The following is a 20,265-nucleotide window of genomic DNA, read 5'->3' on the forward strand; positions in this document are numbered from 1 at the left end:
ATTTATACTTGTTATTACCAAGTCAACACTTTTTCCTAGGAAAAAATGTACAAATCTGGGGCTGCGGGATTAGGGCATCAGACATGAGTCTCCAACAGACACTAAAAATAAGGAGTATGACAAATCCATGCCACAAATAAACTGATTTATATCATAAACAATAAATTACCTACAACCATTACAGTACCCATATATATAGGATTTACAAGACTTACAGAATAAGTAGACTGACGTTAAAATGGAAAGCTAATAACCTAAATAATTGTAGAATGATTCAAATATCAAATTTTACATATTTATAATTAAATAACAAATAATTTCCTTGAAGTTGTGCCATATATCCTCCTGCATCACTGCAGTTGACTCTATTTGCATACAAAAAGAGCCCATGGCTACAACCTACAACTTACAAGAACCTGGTAAAGAATGTAAGAGAAGAAATTTGGAACGGACCTTTTGTCAACTTCCGAACTCCTTGCATGTTAAATTAGCTCAACGAAAGCAATCTCTTGTTGATTCAGCTAGTGTTGGTAATTCAGATTGGACTTGACCGCTGTGACAAATCATATCTCGTCACCGGAGCACAGATAAAGGTTACTCCATTAGCATGAACTTTGGTGAACTTACTAGTATCCAACAGCCCCGATGGCATTCAATGTAGGAGCAGACTAGAACTTTTTCCCTTTACAAGATGATTACTAAGTTTCCAACTCCGTTTGATCCCAGACCAGTTTCCATGGTCCACTTTTCGTACCCAACCTGCAATGTGATGACGTTTATCAGAAAGTTTGAACTATTTTCAGCTTTGAATAGCTGGAGGTCACAAGATTTAAACACATTTTATTCATTCTGATACTCATATCTAAATAACTAAATGTCAATAGGTTTTCATAAAAAGTTAACAGTCGGTAAGTTTACCAAAAAGCAATGTATCATCAATATGAAAATTTTGTCAGGTAACCATATATGTTTCCATTGGTATCAACATAATGTATGGCATAACATCAGAAGTTCAAAACTCTAATTTAAATGTTTTTTTTTCTAGAAAATAGTCAGCCCTTTTATTCAAATGAAATGAGCAAATCATTCAATAGGCAAGAGCTTATACAAGTTATATCTAAAAAAAAAAAAAAAAGAGTTTAGACAGGCAAGGAAATGAGTTTACCTCCAAATTCCAGCTATTACACGCAATGCCATGAACAGAAATAACCCCGCCCAAATTCCAGCAAGACCAAAAGCAGGGGCAGCCAAAAGTATGAAGATGGAAGAAGCCAGTCCTACTAGCACCTACTTATCACAAATAAAGGGTAAAAAGAAAGACCTATCATCTGAGTGATTATATATTCATGATAGGATTGGGGAATACCATCGAATAAGCAGCAAATTCAAAGTCCGAAACTCCATAGTACAGCCCATCAAGAACAAATGCTATAGCATTAAACGGCTGAGATCCAGCAACAAACTGATAAAAAGTGGCCATATCAGTTGTGTAACAGTATTATGTTACTAGTGATGAGCTGCAACTAAGACACAACAACTCTTACAGATAGGTGCCCAACTAGTACATCGTTCGCATATGTATTTCCTTACCAGTATACCAGACCATGCAATCGCTAGGACTTCTGTGTCTGTACTGAATAGGCCAGAAAACGGTTTAAAACTGATAAATAATATGCCAGCCAAACCAATGCCCATCACTGAACCGAGCTGAACAAAATCCAAACAGAAAATGGAATTTTTTGGGTCAATTGTAAGGGAAAAGGGGGAAAATGAGGATATCAATTTTTTTTTTAAATAATTTATTCATAACTAGAATGGCACAGAATATTGCAAAATTAATACCAACCTGTAAAACTTTGTAAACCACTTGGCGTGCTTCTTCATAATTCTTTTGTGAATAACCACTGGCAAGAAGTGTCTGTGAAGAAACACCACATAGTGACAATATCAGGATATTTTAATCAGCATATGTATGGTAAGGATGAAAAAAAGCAGCTATGAAACCAGAATGATAACTCAACGAAAGAATGCTCCTGTTCTTTTGTTATTTTATTTTTGTAATATGATCAAAGAAGGGCATATGGCACTTGGAGATCAAAGAAGGGCATATGGCAATACCTGACCAGCAAGAGCTAATGCATCAGTAAGCAACGACACTGCTAGCCAAACTTCAATGCAAATCTGATGACCAGCCATAGGTACAGGACCCTCCCTTGCTGCCATGGATGTGGCTAGTGTCGTGGTTATAACCACTGCTAAGGTTCTGCCAATAAGAAGACCCCCTACAGGATATTGAAAACATATTTAGAATAGTGAAACAATCATATCTACACACGATAAAAACTTCAACAAAGAACTACCAGATTTGAGATAACGGACAATTCTTCTTCCATCAATACTAGTAGGGATAAATAATATTTGGGTGCTCAATTTCGACAAAAGAATAGCAGCGATCAAATACCTTGCAAGGAATAGAAATATAAAGATCTGTTAGATTGTCTTGGAAAAAAATTGACAGAATATAGTAACAGGGAGCTTGATATTGAAAATAAACCAGTATAATTAAGTTTACCACATCATGGACGTACTCAGAAATCACAGTAGCGACTGCAGCACCACCAATGCCGAGATTAAAAATAAATATCAATATACCATCCAGTACAGCATTAAGCAGATTTCCAGCACCTGGAATCAAGCAGAAGAGGGTGTCTCTAATTCAGTTAGATAGGAGAAAATATGAGCAGAAGAAATCTCAAGATAAGGCGAAGCACCATGAAGTTTGACTTTCAACAACTGACATAATTCTATGATAAAATTAATCCTTCAGTTCTTCAAGTGACATAACTAGGATTTGAAATAAGCATGATGGATGCTACCAAATTGACAACTCAAAGGAAAGTAACGAGGAAATATTGAGCTAGCCTTATATGGCCTATTGAAGGATAAACTTAAAGTTGATTGAATTACACACAAAAATACTTACAGATGGCATACAAAGGTGTCTTAGTGTCCTTAAATCCACGAAATGTTCCTTGTGCAGCGAGTGCAATTACAATGGGTGGGGCACCAAATGCCCTTAGAGAAAGAAACTGCTCAGCAGGTATTCGCATTGGTGAATCCTACAGCAATAGGAAGTCTCGGTAAAGATGCCAGAAACATAATAAGCCGGTTAAATTAACATATGGTGCAGCAACCCCTAGTGGGATGTAGTTGTTTATTATACAGAGCAAATTAACTACATATCACTGATACAAGTGTTTAATCCACTCCAAGTAAGATATTACATAGAAAAAATAATGAAAACTGATTAAGTTGGACATACAGCAGATATACCCATGGCATCCATCATGACACCAGAACCAAGAAAAAGGGCAACAGCTTCAGCAATGCCAATGCTAGCTGCAAGAGCCAATGAAGTTGATGCCGAGGATAGGAACTTCTTGCTTTGCTTCTCACCCTGGAAATCTTCAAACCAAACTCTTGATTAAACCACACAACACTAGACATAGCAAAGCTTAATATCCTATGCAAACAAAAAAGGTAATTACCATCACCAATCTGTTGAGAACCATCCTCAGCCTTGCCAACTAATCCCTGCTCTTCCGCCACGAAAGATGTGGTAATGTTCAGCAACGGAACGTTAAACAATTTCGAGACTAAATTGAACACCGAAGCTGACACACCAACTGCTGCCAATTCCACAGATCCTACACGACCCAAGAATAATATATACTACTTCGTTCAACAGCAACAACCTCCATCTATTTAGTAAATTCAAGAACTCGGTGATCAATTTACCTAAATGCCCAACAAAGGCTGTATCAACCAAAGAGGTGATGGGATCAGCAGCCAGAGCTAAAGCAGCAGGTAATGCAATTGATAAAATGTCCACCACAATCCCATCATACGTGAAACTCTCATCTCTGCAACCACTCATCAGATTTGTTAACACCAAAAATATGATGACTTGAGTTACTTGATGACTCAATAAATTGCTAAACTTTAACCAATTCACAGCTTACCTTAACCGACGAAGGCTGATGAATAAAGGTGAATCGAAGAGGGACGACTCGGAAGGCGGACTCGGGTCGGGTCGTTTGGGTTTGATAGTGGGTTTTGGGTCTTCCGGCGAACTCTGAAGTGAAGTGGAGTTGTGCTTGGAGGACGTGGATTTGAGGAGGGTGCGGAGTCCGACGGCGCGTTTTGGGATTCTGGTGAGGGGTTGTGGTTTATATGATTGGTTGGTTTCAGATGAATATATACAGAGGAGTTGGTGAGAGAGCGAGAGAGCACTAGTCGCCATTTTGAAGTACAAGTCTTGGGAGTGGTTCAGTTCCTACACTTGTTGGTGAAGAAGAAGAAGAACCATATGTTGATGTTGTGTCCTGTTATCTATTGTTGCGTGACGACTTTAACGGACAGGTTTCGCGCTCACAGCAGAAATATCTTCTGATTGGGCCAATGGCCTAAATGACGAACATTGCCATTAGAACTAGGCCCAACTTTTGTGAGGGGAAAGAAGTATGTGATTAACTGATTGATTACCCTTCCTAATTTCTTGTCACCAGTGAAGGAATTTGGAACCTCATTTTGTTTTATTTTTTGCGTATATAAAACCTAGTTAAGAAGTGAAGGGGGTCAAAATAAATCGATAAATTAGCATGGTTCAGTTTCAGTTCTTTGATCATCATAGGAAAATTGGGAATTCCAACATTTTAATGGAGAATTATATTACGCCATGGTTATGCCTATAAATTAAGCCTAGAGCTGACGGGCATACCCAAATTTAGCCCCAAAAATTGGGCTGCGGGCTGGCTTGGCCCAAACTAATGGGCGGGCTTTACTTAGTCCGTTTTAGAATGGGTAGGGTATGGACAATACTTTTTAAGCCCTGGGCCGACCCAAAGCTCTGTCCATATGGTATATTATAAGGCCGGCTCGTATGCCGACTCATTCTCAATGTCAAATTTTATTATTAATTTATGAGTGATTGACATAACCAGTAAGTTATGTTGGTTCAATTGGCAAATGTGTTATTCTTATAAGAATGTGTGTTATTCTTATAAGAATGAGTTCATGAGTTCAACTCCTATCTCAATTAATTTTTTCAAATGAACGTTAAAATATTTTATTATCTAAAAATTACGGGTCAAATGTAAGTCGGGCCATGGGAGGACTTTTTAAGCCCAAACTTTATCCGCTCAAATGGACCTAAAGGGCAGCCTCGAGCTTCACATATTTTGATTGGGCCGACCTTGCCCTACCCATTTTACACCTAGAGCTGAAAAGGTATGGGCCGGTTAGTATGTGGGTCTTCATATCTTAAGGTCGGGCCGGCCCTGCCCTGCACATTTTACAGGCCTAGTCATGGTATAATTAACATGCACGCAGTGAAAATGACAAAATTTTTATTTACATATAAGAACCAATTAGAAACAATCACAGTAAAAATGAACCAATAACATTACGGGAATATGCCATGTGGGATATGTGGCGAGTATATATAATAATTTCTTCGGAGAGTAAATTCTAATTATCATGCAAGTAATGTTTTAACCAATAGTATAAATAACGGTTATCGACATCGTATTAGTTTTGTAAAATAAAGATATAACGGGGATATATCGAGATATATTAGATTTATCATTTTTGCTAATTTTAATTAAATTTAATATATTTATAAACATATACATCAAAATATACCAAATAAACTTGAGAAATTAAAACTTATAGAAGTAAATGTACTAAATAAACTTCATAAAAAAATATTTGATTGTTTTGACAATTAAAATACATAAATAGTATTAATTAATAAAAACAGAGGTGATCATTCATCATAAACTCTCTCGTCATCGAATGCTATCGACGAAACTTTCATTTTCTTTAAATTATTTTTCAAAACGACGTGGTTTTAAAACTTTTTTTCAAAAAAAAGCACTATATATCGGGTCAAACCGAGTTTGACCCGATATATCGTCATTTAACTTGATTTTTCGGGTTGACCGATATAATAGACCGATAAGGAACTTATCGTATCGTTTTTTTAATATCGGGGATATATCAAGGATATATCGGGATATTTAAAACATTGGTTTTAACTAAAAACATGACTATTCAAATATGATTTCTCTAAAGTAATGAGGAAGATATTGAAATGAAATAGAATAAGATCATGTTGTGTACGTAACTCTATCCCCACATTGTCCACATAAAGGACTGATGCTTGTAAGATTCAATTTTATTTATCTTTACACATATCCTAGCTAGATTGTGCTGAGCTTGAAGAAGTATTTCAGGCAGAAACAGAGCAGTGGAAAATAACACAAAACTCAAGGAACCCTGAGCCTGAGGTCTATGTGGTAATTTACTTTCATATGAATACATCCATCTAGCTAATCTCGGCAGGGTAAACAATTACGAAGAGCCAACACTCTTTTCCCCATAACTCATTGATCCCATATTTTACAGATCACATAATTGGTTTTGTCTTGGTACTAATACTAAGCTAATTGGCTGTAAGTGGTGATGTTAGAGCTCCTCATCCTCATTCTCTCTCATTCCCAATATGGCAACGTTAACCTGCAATTATTGAAGCCACAATAGATGAAGCGTTTAAGACTCTTGGATTGTAAACCCAACATAATTACATTGACTTTAACCTAGCTACCAAAGCAGCACAAGTACTTGGCCAAAGTAAAAGTAGCTGTAGTGCTGAATGAGAGTGGAAAGACCAAATTGAACTGTTCTTACCTGAAAGTGGAACAAAAATAGACAAAATATCAAAAAGTTGCAAAACCCTTTTAGCTAAATTTCAGGTAGTTTATCTGATCGAGGACCCTGCGTATCACCAGCTTGGGTGAGGAAGTAGTCAACATCCTCCAGTCCAACTCAATTCCATGTGATCTTTCAGAAATACTAGTCATTTATCATGTCTTGTACACTAACATTGAAAGTACCATGGAAATAAATACAGGATAAGAAATGAAGCTGAAAATTCTGTTTGAGATAAAGAAGAGTCCTGGCTTTTGGAACCTTTGCAAATTATAAGCACATATATAAGACTAAAAGAAAAACTGCAGCTTCAGATTGCTTCTTGATTTGAAAAGAAAAGGAGGCCAGAGCAAAACTGGTGACCCAGTAGAACCAAATGTATATATTCATATATATATATGCTTGTCAAACTCAGTCTGGTTCAAAACAGATTATGGGATTTGATTGTTTAGACCAAATAGCAAACTAGAGTATATATGTCATTGATGAACTTTCCTAGACATATACAGAAGAACTACATACGAAACAAGCTGGAGAACAAGCATTAAACCTAACGTTGTTGGGCGAAACAGAAGTACAGAACAAGAACTGAATCAGAGTAAGAAGAACCCAGGAAACCCAGGATGGATAGCGCTATATATGACTAAGCAAGTAATCAAAGCAAGGCATAAATGGCGCTATCCCTCCTGAGCTTTACAGATTCTTCCATACTAGCTTCTAACACCATGATCAGCTAGGTAAGGAGGTAAAACTGAAGACGAAGACGAAGACGAAGAAGAAGAAGAAGAAGAGAAGAAGCTGCTAGCTCTAGTAGGCTAAGGTAGGCTAGAATAACCCCTAGCTTTACTCAGGAAATGCTATCAAGCTTAGCTTCAGAGCTCTCTGGAATATGATTATGGTAGGAAAGGTTGTGAGAGGGGCAGGCTGTATTTATAGCAGAGCAGCTAAGTAGTAATTAACAAGGGTACGTGTGATGTGGGGATCATCTCTCTTCTTGAGCCATTAAAAGCTTCATAAAAACAGAAACTAGAACTAATTTCACAAACTAAACTAGCGAATATTGGTGCTTTGTGAGCAGCTTTAGACCGACACTGAACACCACCAAACAATTAGGAAATTGTAATTATAGAATTACAAATTTCTAATTATTTGGTGTTTAGTGTTAGTCTAAAATTTCACCAGTATTATGGAAATTAAGTTTATTGTAATTTTGGTATACATTTGCTTTAGTGTTCTTAATTTACTCATAAAAACACACTACATGTGTGATCATATATACCATATGTACATTGCTAATTAGATTAAGAAGGGTTTGATCCGTGTTTACTTCGTAGAATTCTCGTATGACCACTTTATAGAATTTCCGTGATATGTTATAAAACTTTCATTTTATAAATTTATAAAAAAAATTCTCAATTATTTTTTTTAAGTTTGTCTAAATTGTCGGCACTTCTATATGTATCGAGTGGATGGTGCCCAATTTTTAATTTTTTCTTCTATGCGGATAATAATGTTTTCCATCTGATAAGAGTATGAGATAAAATCTTTGAAAATTGTTTCTTTTGATACAGCTGCGTACGTACATATCCCAGCATATGAGTTTTCCACTACTCAAGCATTGCCTCAACTATACTGACCTCACACGAGTTGGGAATGATGAGTTTGGTCACCTCAGCTAGCTCACCATGTTCGCTTCTGCATGGCTCTGCAATTTTGCAAATTTGCAAATTTGCATCAGTATCATATCTCTTCTAAACTTAGCAATCCAGCTTCTCCGTAACCTGGACATCAATGTATGAGTTTCCAATCGCATATAACAATCAATAACCTCATATAATTAACCTGACACCAGCATTATTGCAACGTCCTGAGGTAAACTACTTTCTTTCTCTTTCAGCACAAGTGAACCAGTTACTTTCCACAGCAGTGAAAACTTGATGAATAAAGAAATGAAAGGTGTCCCAACACAGCTTTTACAGTCTCTCTCTGACTGTGACTCAGAGAGAGATGCAAGTAGTGCGTTGGAAATTGGATCGTCCTGACTTTCATTTTCTGCTACCCAAAGTCCCAGACTCGACTGACTTCTCCTGCCTCCTCCTACTTACTACATCCCCAGAGAGAAGACTCCACAACCACGTCAATTTCCAGACTCCATATTACTTTCCCCGAGGCACTTTCTTCCCCGATATACCCCTCTCCACCTTCTTCTTCCTCTACCCCTCTCCATCTAGGGCATATATCTAAGCTAACCTGCTGGGGCATCCAGGGCAAATTACATGCAAACTACTTTCCTTTTCTGGCACGCAGGAAAGATCCGATCGTAGGTTACAAAAGTATAACAAAAATACAACTTACAAATGAGTGAAGTGCACAGAGACCGTTATAATTTAAACTCAATACTCTAAAGGTGGTTAAGTTTGACAGTACCAATAGTTCATTTTACCCCGTTGTTTCAGTTCATGTTCAGGAGATCTTATAAAAGTTTGTTGTTCAAATTATGTGTAATTCTCATACATATTATCAGATTCTCACTTCTGTTTCCCATATTTTCGACGATATTCAATATCTTTCATATATAATAGCTATGCGTCGTTGTTTGAAGGGTGTTGTAGGCATTGTCCCGTTTATTGGCCATGATGCTATTTTTGCTAAAGAATGGGGGCCTGGACTACTCTGGCTGCACCACGCACTCATGGTTTTAGATCGCTGAATTCACTCACATGAGTCCATCGACTTGCCAAGGTCAAAAATCCCCAGCAAATATATTACTTTGACCACTGTTCATCTCATTCCCTAATTTGGCTTCTAGTAACTTTCAAATTTGATTGACCAATCTTTACGTAAGGACAAGAATGAACGAGTATTATGCAAATTTCCTTGCTCGCGTATTCTATAGACAATAGTTCACTAATAATCAAATATGGAATTCTTAGCATCTTCACATACTCAGCCATTTTGATGTATCTCAAAAAATGATTATTATCCTTGAAAATCTTTGTTTTTTTAATGTGAAGCTACTCATAACTCATGATCGCTAGTTTGACACTCAATATTTTCAATATGTAAGAACTTAATCAGACTAACTAACTGACATACGACGATTCACAACAACACTATTCAGTGTTAATTGTTTTCATTGAAACAAATTCTAACAGAACCACAAAAAAGTTTTTTTTAAAAAGACTAAAACGTGCCAATTGCTCATACTAAGTTAGAACTCAATCTGTCCATGTTAGCTTTTGTGGGTGCTAAATTGTTGATTTGCCGATTGGGATGAACTCCTTTGGAAATGATATGAGAAAAATAGGAATTGTGTTTCATTTAAAAGTTGCAAGTGATGATTTAATTAGAAATTTGTTAATATGCATATTGAGGAGTTGTAACTTGTTAAGTAAATCTGGAAAATAAACTCACTATTTGAAGTACTATAACCTTAGCAGTTTATTTAATACATGTGGATTAGTCCCTCATGATGTACATGAGACCTTGAAATCACACATGAACATTAATGGTATAGTTATGTACAAATTTAGGTGACTAGCCGAACAAAAAACATCAATGTATGTGGAATATAAGTCTAATATTGAAACTTTCTTTGGGGACAAGAAGAATGAATTTTCTTGCTAATTTGTTTGATTTGTCATATCATTCTTCCTAAATTATCCTAAACAGATTCTCCCTACCCTCCAAATCATTGTTAGATACATACTTTTTCGAATAGATCTAATAAATGATTAATTTTTGGTCAATTAATGATCATAGTGTTACATGCATAATTGCATAGTGCAACCAAGGACTTTAGTAGCTTATGGGAATTGACAACGCACCTGGGACACTAGAGAGTTATCATATATATGCGCGATTTGACAGTCTCTTTTTGAAGCGTCGGTGTTCGATGTTAGATTGAATTTGAACACATGAAGTTGTCCTATGATCACCATACATGAACTGAAAGAAACTTATCGTAGCTCTTCTCGATCATCTTACCTTAATTAGCAACTCACTGCATGCCGCGTAATTGCTTGTATCAATTTATTTGAAGTGTGATTACATATCACTTATATATAATGTGAAGAGAATGATGCATCACTCATACACTTATTCTTGCTTCTTCAATTGTACGTACCTAATAAGTGTTGGATTAAATAAAATTTACACATACATCTTTTCATTTGTGACCTGAATGGCTGAATTGATCACATTTCCCATTAGTAATCACGTGTCCCTCAAACTCATAATTGCTTATTATATGTATAATCATTCTCCTCTAATCATCAGCTATTGTTTAAGTTGCAAATATTCCCCTCTTGTTAAAAAGGTTGTCTTAAACAAATGCAGCTAGGCCATGAGATTGTCAGTAAAATGATGAGTTCTTCGACATCACCAAAGACTGCAGGTCCAGGCAGCTATAGTGAGGGCAACGGTGGTGGTGTTGGTGGTGGTCTCCGTCGCAGGACCATTGATTGGCAAGTAATGTGGAAATGTAGGGCCATAGATCAGTATATAAAGGAAGCAAATCTGCAATGGCGCGACGTGCAAGGAGTGAAGTGCCATGAGTGTTTGAGATAAAATCTTCTTTCTGGAATCCATTTAGGTAGGATTTCAAGTCATGAATAATTTTATTGGGTTCTCTTTCATAACCCTTTCATAAAATAGTTTATCTTTAAAATGCGCTAAAGGTGAAACTCCGAGTCTCCATGTACCTTCAACTTTGCTTATCTTTTACATGAACATGCATAATATATAAGCTATCACGTAATTAAAAACATGAAAAACGTATATATATATATATATATATATATATATATATATATATATATATATATATATATATATATATACGGAGCTTTTCAGGTGCGGAGGTCCGTACGTTAAGCTAAGGTACAGATTTTCATTTTTTATCAACTTTTGGATCGATTTTTCACATCTCCACCGTCCAATATCTAGGTTATAATGTATAGATCATCTCCACAAAATTTTAGCCGATTTCATGATCGTTAAGGTATCAAACTAATCAAAACCAATGAACGTATTGAATTTGCCGAACCTGAACCGTTCATATTTTGAGTAGAAAATCGAAGTTATGAGTACCTTAATGGTGATGGAATCGGGTGAAATTTTGTGGAGATGATCTATACGTTATATATTAGATATTGGACGGTGGAGATGTGAAAACGCGATCGAAAAGTTGGTCGAAAATGAAAATCCATAACTTAAGTTAAAATAAAGGTCTCCTTACTATGCAAACCTAAGCCACCTACTTGCACATGCAGATAGCTGCACAATTCCGCAGCTTACTGCCATATCTGCAAGCACGTAATAATAATTAATAAGTAAGACAATCTTTTACTTGATCCCGTAAAACTGTGACGATGGTGATGATGATCGTTATCATCATCTTTCAAACTGAAAGGTCCAAAACCCAAACTAGCTAGCGGCCATGAAAATGGAGAAAAGTCAAGAGGTCAAGGCGGAGATTAGGTTGTGTATAAATGAAATCATCATAGTGCGGCCCCAGAAAACCCAGGATTTGTGCTGTTGGCCATACTGGTGTCCAGTTAATTAGCTAGGTTGAACAGAGAAGAGGAGGAAGAGGAGGACTGGAGGAGCAGAAGGCCAGAAGCATCTATTAATTGGTATTTAAAATTGGATCTTGTCGTCGTATGAGTAATGCAACCAACGCCAGAACCGGATCAGGCGCCCTATCTTCATGTCAAACCAATGTTTAATATCAATATAAATGATTGTACAGGTCCCTGTGCGTTTCATCACTTCATGCAATCATGCACTCGAAATTGAACAGCATTAATCTTTGACGAATCTAATAGAGAATCATTATTAATTCGACACAAGACAGGGTGTGGAAAATCCCTTTTCCTGTGTCAAAGACTAAGGAGACGCAACACCGCCACTCAAGCCCTGTGTTCCTTTCATTTATGCTCTGGTGTACATTTTACAAGTCTAATATTTAGAAATTTGTATAATCGATCGAACGAGACTTGATCGGAATTATCTTTTGTCTTCTGTGCTTGGCAAGTGCATAGAACGTAATGGTTAAGCAACAGAAATTGATAAAGAGAAAACAACGGACTCTGCCGCCGGAGAGACGTTCGGAGGCATCGGGATGACAGTCAGAGGATGGACAGTTCCATCAGGAGGGCAAACGAAGTTGCTAACGATGAATGTACCTAGTCCATAATTTATTCCGACTATTATGTAATATATTTTGAAAATCTCGTCAGCTACGTATCGAACAACATGCATCACATCTCAGGTTAGTAAAACATCATCTTACTATAGAGCTCATCGAGTCGCATTTTCAATCTATGAAACACTTGACCAAAAAGCTAATGATGGGACAAAAATTACAAAATTGATTATATGGGAGAACAGGTTATATGTGCTGAAATAAGAAGTGTGCATGTAGAGACACAACTGTTTTGTTTTTTGTTTTTGGTTACATATATAGACTATGATTTGAAGGTGTAAAAGAATAATAAACTGAAAAATGCACCAAAATCATACGACAGTTAATATGAAAAAAAAAGCCTTACATGGCTTAATATGTAGGGATACGATATTCCATGAGGATACTGACGCAGTGCTGATCAGTACAATGTAGCTACTTTACTTTCTATTGATTTTCATAATGCAGATTCTCATTACTTCAAACTTCTATCATATACACGCTACTTTCTTAGCATACCATCTTGAAATTGCTCCTTACTTCCATTTGAGCAAAAGTTTGTCTCTTGAATGAAAGAACACTCGGACCAACAAAGACGCTCACACTTCCTCTATTTATGGATCCTCTATAGCTTATCACCCCTATACTCCTAGGAATCGAATTGTGTAACGACCCTAATGATTTTGAGCAAACCAGGCAAACTGTTGCATGAAACCATTAAGAAAGCCTTAACGGCTGCATTTAATTACAAAAAATGGTACAGCAACTCGTTCCAAACATCAGGTACACCAGGCAAGCACCAATGTATGCAATCAGAGTAACTCGCCGGGTTAGACAATTGTTCAGGCTTTAGTGCCTCCCAAAATTTCCGGTATATGGAAGGATGGCCATCTTTCCGATACTCTGATAGTTGAGTAATGTTGAGAACTGAGACCTTCGAACTCAATTTAGTGAGGATATTGTCCACCATACTCATAGTAGGAAGATCGGAGCCACTTCCCCAGTAGCCCTCCAACTCAATGGGGGACTTCTCATTGTAACAGTTGCCTTCATGTCCTGGCTTCCACTCTCGACTCCTGCAGAAATTGTATATTGGATAAGAGGATTAAAACAGGCTCACGAAAGACACTGACAAAACTGCCAGAAAGTTGAGAAAACCATGTAGGAAGTTGTAGTTTGGAACTGAAGATACTTCCTCGTTACAACCACACTAATATCAGTGTGTTGTAACATACAAGATTTGAATGTGGAAGCTTAAAGAATAATGTTAAGCTACTGACATACAAAATTGGTTCATAATGTGAGATGTACATGACACTGAGTTTTCACAGTTTCTTTTTACAAAATTCTGAAGTTAAGGTAGAGTACATGTCCCATGATAAGAAAGAAGAGTGCATAAGCATAAGCAGTGAACAAGGACCTGAAGCCAAGAATAGTCACATGAAAAGAGAAGCTGCAGACAACTAACAACTGGGAGAGAACTTAATGATCAGCAAGTCCCAATTCAAATGTAGGCTCCAAGAACAGTTGATAGTTAAGGTTAAAATTAGCTATGATGCAATTGATTGCTTCAAGTGAGACTTTGATTGTAACTCGAGTTTCAACTTAATTAACAAGGACTAGTATATGTAGAAACCTAGCTACAATCTGAGGTATTCCCACACAAGTGTAGATTTACGTGCAAGAATGTATACTTGTCAAGTACCTGTCACAGGTCCAACTACAGGGGAGCTCCAAATCTTTATGTATGGACTTAATTGGCAAATATCCTAAAGCTAGTGAGTATATGCACTAAAAGGCCTAATAGACCACCACTTCAATGAAGTTTAGAGAAACCATATATTTCTTTCAGGCATAAATAAACTAGAATTGAAACGTTCAGTCTAAATAACATCTCATTTAAGGATTAAATTCTTAAATTAATATTCAAGGAGAGATTTGCACTAACCAGAGATGTGTTGGAGACATTGTGACAAAGAAGACTCGCTTCTTGAGGGGATCAACTTTAGAAGCCCAGTCTGCCCAAGCCCCCATGGCCAATTCCATGGCTCCCATACCATCTAATTCTTCACACACAGATCTTGCTTCAGTGCTCCATCTGTTTAAATTAGAAGTCTGATAAAGTAAGATAGCATTCATTGTCTTTCTATATATTGCAGTTCTTTTCAAACCATTTTGTGGATGCATTGTCATACGTACAAAAGCTTAACTGGGCCTTGTCTCCACCATAGATAGGAATTGAAAATCAATATGTCTGCATTCTCCCATATTGCTGCGTGCTTAAGAACTGAATCTGGACGGATTATTCGATCATCCAATCTGTGATTCACTGGGTCATCAGAATTTGATTCTACAAGAAGAGGGGCCCAAAGAAATTCCACGGTAGCATTGTATTCCTATATGGCACAAAGAAAAGAAGAGAGCTGTTTTGAGATACTCAGGATATAAATTTGGTAGCCATGCAATGTACTCCGTACTCACAATAAGGAAAGCACACACAAGATTTTTGCTGTGTTTATCAATTTTCATTTTCTTACTACATAAAGCTGTACAAAAGAGAATAAAGCACACTGTTTTCTTGGACATAAGCAGCCTAATGAATTATAGTTGCACCCACACCCCATTTCAATGCACATAGGCTTTGTCTAGTTGCAGTGTACACAATCTTGAATAGAAACTCTGATTACCTTTGCTCGGAAAATGGTAAGAGCCGCATTTGGTGACATGGAACTCTTATCCTTTGGAATCACTGTTTGCAACAAGCAAACCATTGATATCCATTGCCCTCTGTTTAATGAATCCCCTACAAACATCAATCTTTTACCCCTCAACTTCTCCCACATGTCAATCACATTCCATCTACAAAATCAGAACAGATATCTATCAATGAACCCAAATGCTGGATTATAAGGAAACTTGAAAGCTGATAATCATCCCGATAATCATATGCCATCAGTAGTTTTACATTAGTCTAAAAAGAGTTTGCAACTGACCATAAGGTCTATAGTTCTATAATATCAAAATGAGTTACAGTTGCATAACATTCATGCATCTATAAAGTATAGACCAATATTGAAGCAAACTGAAATAAAGCGTCCAATTCCAAGCAAGTAAACTCTATCATAAACAAAGCATTATTAAACAGACAAGCACATTGTAGAAACTCAGAAGATACAGCAAGATTTTACCTCTTCAAGTTGCAATTATGGGGTTGCCATCTCCAATACTGATAATCCAAATCAGACCTTCCATGTTTGTGGCAGGCCAACTGGTCTGACATGTAAGGGCACTCCGATTCATTGTACAGCGGATACGAAGATTTATCATACACCCATTTGCCGGAAAAAACGTCACAGCTCTCCAAACTCTCCTTTCCGCCACCGTACTCCGGCTTAAGATTATCGGTCCAGGCTATTTTCCTCCCACTGTACTCTCTGGTGGAGTTGCATGTACTGAATCTATCCAAAACCTCTGAAACCCACTAAAACCAACTTAAACCCACTTCAACAAATTGAAGAAAGACCACTAACTTAACTACCCAGCAAAGAATTCACCAGGGAATTAACATAAAAATTCAATTTTTAAAGAAAAAACAGAGCATATTTAGCTAAACTGAGTAACCTCTGGAACCCAAAAAACCCACTTAAACCCTCTCCATCAAATCAAAGAAAGACAATTAATTTAACTACCCAGTAAAGAATTCATCAAGAACTAGCACACAAGATTCAAACTTTACAGCAAAGACGGAAGAATGGCATACCTGGAAGATGGTTTTGATTCGGCTTTACATAAGTGACTGGAATTTGATGAGTAGGAGCACGATCTCGGTGGTCTTGAACTTGCAATATGCTGCGTTCATTGTGCAGAATTGAGAAGACCAGGAACAGAGAGAAGACAAAAACCAGTAGAGGAAAATGGGCCTTCTTTCTGTTCCACAACTTCATTGTAAGTTTCTGCTTCCCTTAAAAAAATGAATTCAAAAGAGCATAGAAGGAAATCAAAGGGCTTTATATTCGTTATGGAAGAATCTCATCAATAAAACTAAAACTAAGCAAGATCCTTGTATAGATTTTTTTTTTTTTGGTAAAAAAGATCCTTGTATAGTTATTTTGTCATAGAAATGAAAGGGGTGGGTGGGTAATGAAGGTATGCCAGAATATAGTCTATCATTGCCTGATTATAATGAAGCAGGTATGGACCGTGTGGTCATCATCAGCTGGATTTGTTTTTTATTTTCATTAGTTTACACGAATTGATTCATCAATCATCATCTTTTACCTAAAGTGCTGTGTTATAATAAGCTGCTGATGTGATTTTACATTACTACAAGAAATCAAGATAATTGACAAAGTCGCCAGAGACTCACAGGCGTTTGAGGGCGTAGAAAAGAAAAGTAATATTGAAGATTGACCGTATAATCAGGACCAAATGTGTTGGCTTTAAGAATTGTCGGTGCAGGGCTACATCAATAACATCATATATGGAGGAGAAGCCATGGCCGGCACACAAACGCAAACAGTTTGTAACGTAATCAATGGAAATTGAATCTAGTTCGTCTAATTACCCACAACTACCATTGTTATCTAATGAATGATTCTCAGTTTGCTTGATTTTTAAGATCATACTGTATATATCCATCTTGAAATGGTTTGTAGGATGAATATTTTCTTCATGTAAAGTGTAACCGTATTTGTTTCGATTAAACTTCAAATTATGCCAATTCGGTTTGTTTCAGTTGTTGAGAGATTGAAATCAAAATCGAATTAAATTCAGGCTTTACCTTTGTTAATATCGACTACAATTCGGAAGGGTGGAACCAACTTAGATTACATTTTCCAAGTACAGTAGTGTCCCCCCTTAAGATTTGATTCTTAAGCAAGCTGAAAATGCATGTGATTAGCTGCTTACGCAGTTGATCTGAGTGGTGATTCGTGAATATATACCTTTGGTAAGTATTCAACTCATTAACAAATTACCAAAGCGACAAAGTATTTTGAGCCATCTCTCTCGTGCGCGCGCACAACAACCTGCTTCTAATTCCAGCAGAGCAAGCTTCAGAAGATTCTTATCTAAGCTTAATCAATCATTGCCGCAACAGAAATATATAATTGTATAGTCAAAAGGGTTGTTCTAACTTCTACCAACCTGCTTAGTTAACAGATATGATATTCTGAAATGCAATGCATGATGTAAAAATGGCTATCTACTTCAACAGTTCAACTTGTACAATGTTTAGAGTTTAATTCCATCGGACCACCTCACTGGAAACATTGTATGTGTTCCTTAACAACATTGATTATGCAAACTTCGATTAATCAGTTTCTGTTTTTTTTTTTGGTCTGAAGAGTTTCTGTTTTCTTATCTGTTAGTAAGTTGGTTGTTGTGGCCATAATTTTATATACCTAAGCATAATAGTATAATACAGGTAAACATGACAAAACGTAAAGATGTGACAGCAACAAGGAATCAAAGATTCTATTTTCTCAGAACTAATCTAATATTCTATGACCAAGAAGAATCTTGTTAGCGAAGCTTTGTTCAATTAGAGAGAGTAGGTTTAAGATCAAGTGGTGTAAAATTTAAGAACTGTTGGTGGCTAGCGAGCATAACCAACTGTGAAGCTATAACTTGCAGATGCAATAATCAATAATCTAACGATCACGAAGAATGAGTTACGTACCGTACTCTATTAAGTTTTACCATTTTGTCAATATATTTGAAAAGCGTAGTTTCTTCAAGACCGAACATGCAGATCAGTAATACAAAAATACCTCTGGAAGTTCCATCATTCATATTCCCGTGGCCGAGTATTTAGCTCTAAAAGATGGTCCTCCTTGCTGCATGTACTTTTCTTGGAGTTGAAGGAATGAAGGATACAAACTTACATAACCCAGATTCAATTGAATGGAATATCCTTAACTTAATTACAAACTAATTACACATATCGACTCTTTATATAACCTAATCAATCAATCTTCAAATTCCACAAATTACGGACGTGATTTGCTCCCCGTGATTTCTTCCGCAAATCACACCAATAATCATGCCAACACTCCCATTCAAGTTGGCGCATACACATCAACCATGCCCAACTTGCAAAGTGAGTCATAAAAGGTCTTCTTTAACACTCATTTTGTGAACATATCAGCAAGTTGCTCTTCTGTATGAATAAAAGGAAAACTAATGATCTTTGCGTCCAGCTTCTCCTTTATAAAGTGACAATCAACCTCCACATGCTTTGTATGATCATGTTGCACAGGATTCTGTGAGATATCAATAGCTGCTTTGTTGTCATAGTACAACTTCATAGCACTCTTAGGCTCAATACCCAAGTCTTGTAGCAAATTTCTAAGCCATAACAATTCGCACACTCCTGAGCCATGTCTCTGTATTCTGCTTCAGCACTAGATCGAGCTACCACTTTTTGTTTCTTACTCTTCCAAGTAACAAGATTACCCCCAACAAAGGTAAAGTACCCTGATGTGGATCTCCGATTTGTGATATTTCCAGCCCAGTCTGCATCTGTGAAGCCACAAACATCAAGGATATTATTGTGATTAGAGAACATTACTCCTCTCCCTGGAGCTGACTTCAAGTACCTCAAAATCCTTACAACTGCATCCATGTGGTCCACACTGGGATTATGCATGAACTGACTCACTACACTTACTGCATACGCAACATCTGGTCTGGTATGTGATAAGTAAATTAAGCGTCCAACTAGCCTTTTATAACGAGGTTTTTCAGTAGGCACTTGATCTGGATACTCTGTTAATCGATGGTTCTGCTCAATAGGAGTATCAATGGGAGTGCAATCCAACATACATGTCTATGTTAGTAGATCAATGATGTATTTCCTCTGACACAGATAGATACCATCACTTCCACGGGCTACCTCAATGCCCAAGAAGTATTTGAGTGTACCTAGGTCCTTCATCTCAAACTCGGTGGCCAGCTATTTCTGTAATCTATCCACCTCAACAATATCATTCCCAGTAACTATCATATCATCAACATATATAATTAGGGATGTTACATTTCCTTGTTGATGTTTGAGAAATAACGTGTGGTCTGAATTACTCTGTCTGTAGCCAATTTTTCTCATGAACTGTGAGAATCTTCCAAACCAAGCCCGAGATGACTGTTTAAGACCATACAGAGACTTTCTCAATCTGCATACAAAGTTACTTGGAGAAGCAGCCACATATCCAGGTGGAAGATCCATGTACACTTATTCTGTTAGTTCTCCATGAAGGAATGCATTCTTAACATCAAACTGTCTAAGTGACCAGTTTAAGTTAGCAGCA

At 36.9% G+C, this 20,265-nt stretch overlaps 2 protein-coding genes across 3 annotated transcripts; both read right to left on the reverse strand.

Moving 5' to 3' along the window:
* Positions 1-207: 207 nt before the first annotated feature.
* On the reverse strand, positions 208-4,356 carry LOC126798803 (protein DETOXIFICATION 44, chloroplastic). Of its 2 annotated transcripts, XR_007672566.1 has the most exons (14): positions 4,023-4,356; positions 3,799-3,923; positions 3,549-3,707; positions 3,323-3,465; positions 2,984-3,119; positions 2,589-2,685; positions 2,361-2,461; positions 2,119-2,282; positions 1,847-1,918; positions 1,591-1,707; positions 1,367-1,462; positions 1,166-1,287; positions 628-759; positions 208-553 (listed from the first exon to the last, which is right to left on the reverse strand). XR_007672566.1 is itself a non-coding variant. In XM_050525862.1 (13 exons), exons 1-13 carry the CDS (start codon positions 4,301-4,303, stop codon positions 699-701), a joined length of 1,674 nt encoding a protein of 557 aa, XP_050381819.1. In that variant the 5' UTR covers positions 4,304-4,356; the 3' UTR covers positions 216-698. The 2 variants fall into 2 exon arrangements, 1 of the variants encoding a protein (XP_050381819.1); XM_050525862.1 differs by having other exon boundaries at positions 216-759.
* A 9,159-nt stretch (positions 4,357-13,515) lies between these two features.
* On the reverse strand, positions 13,516-17,122 carry LOC126798289 (protein trichome birefringence-like 35). Its single transcript, XM_050525209.1, has 6 exons — positions 16,719-17,122; positions 16,147-16,429; positions 15,646-15,817; positions 15,158-15,354; positions 14,907-15,056; positions 13,516-14,034 (listed from the first exon to the last, which is right to left on the reverse strand). Exons 1-6 carry the CDS (start codon positions 16,900-16,902, stop codon positions 13,704-13,706), a joined length of 1,317 nt encoding a protein of 438 aa, XP_050381166.1. The 5' UTR covers positions 16,903-17,122; the 3' UTR covers positions 13,516-13,703.
* Positions 17,123-20,265: the final 3,143 nt, after the last annotated feature.

The sequence above is a fragment of the Argentina anserina genome, chromosome 6, assembly GCF_933775445.1.
Source record: "Argentina anserina chromosome 6, drPotAnse1.1, whole genome shotgun sequence".
Classification (NCBI taxonomy): Eukaryota; Viridiplantae; Streptophyta; class Magnoliopsida; order Rosales; family Rosaceae; genus Argentina; species Argentina anserina.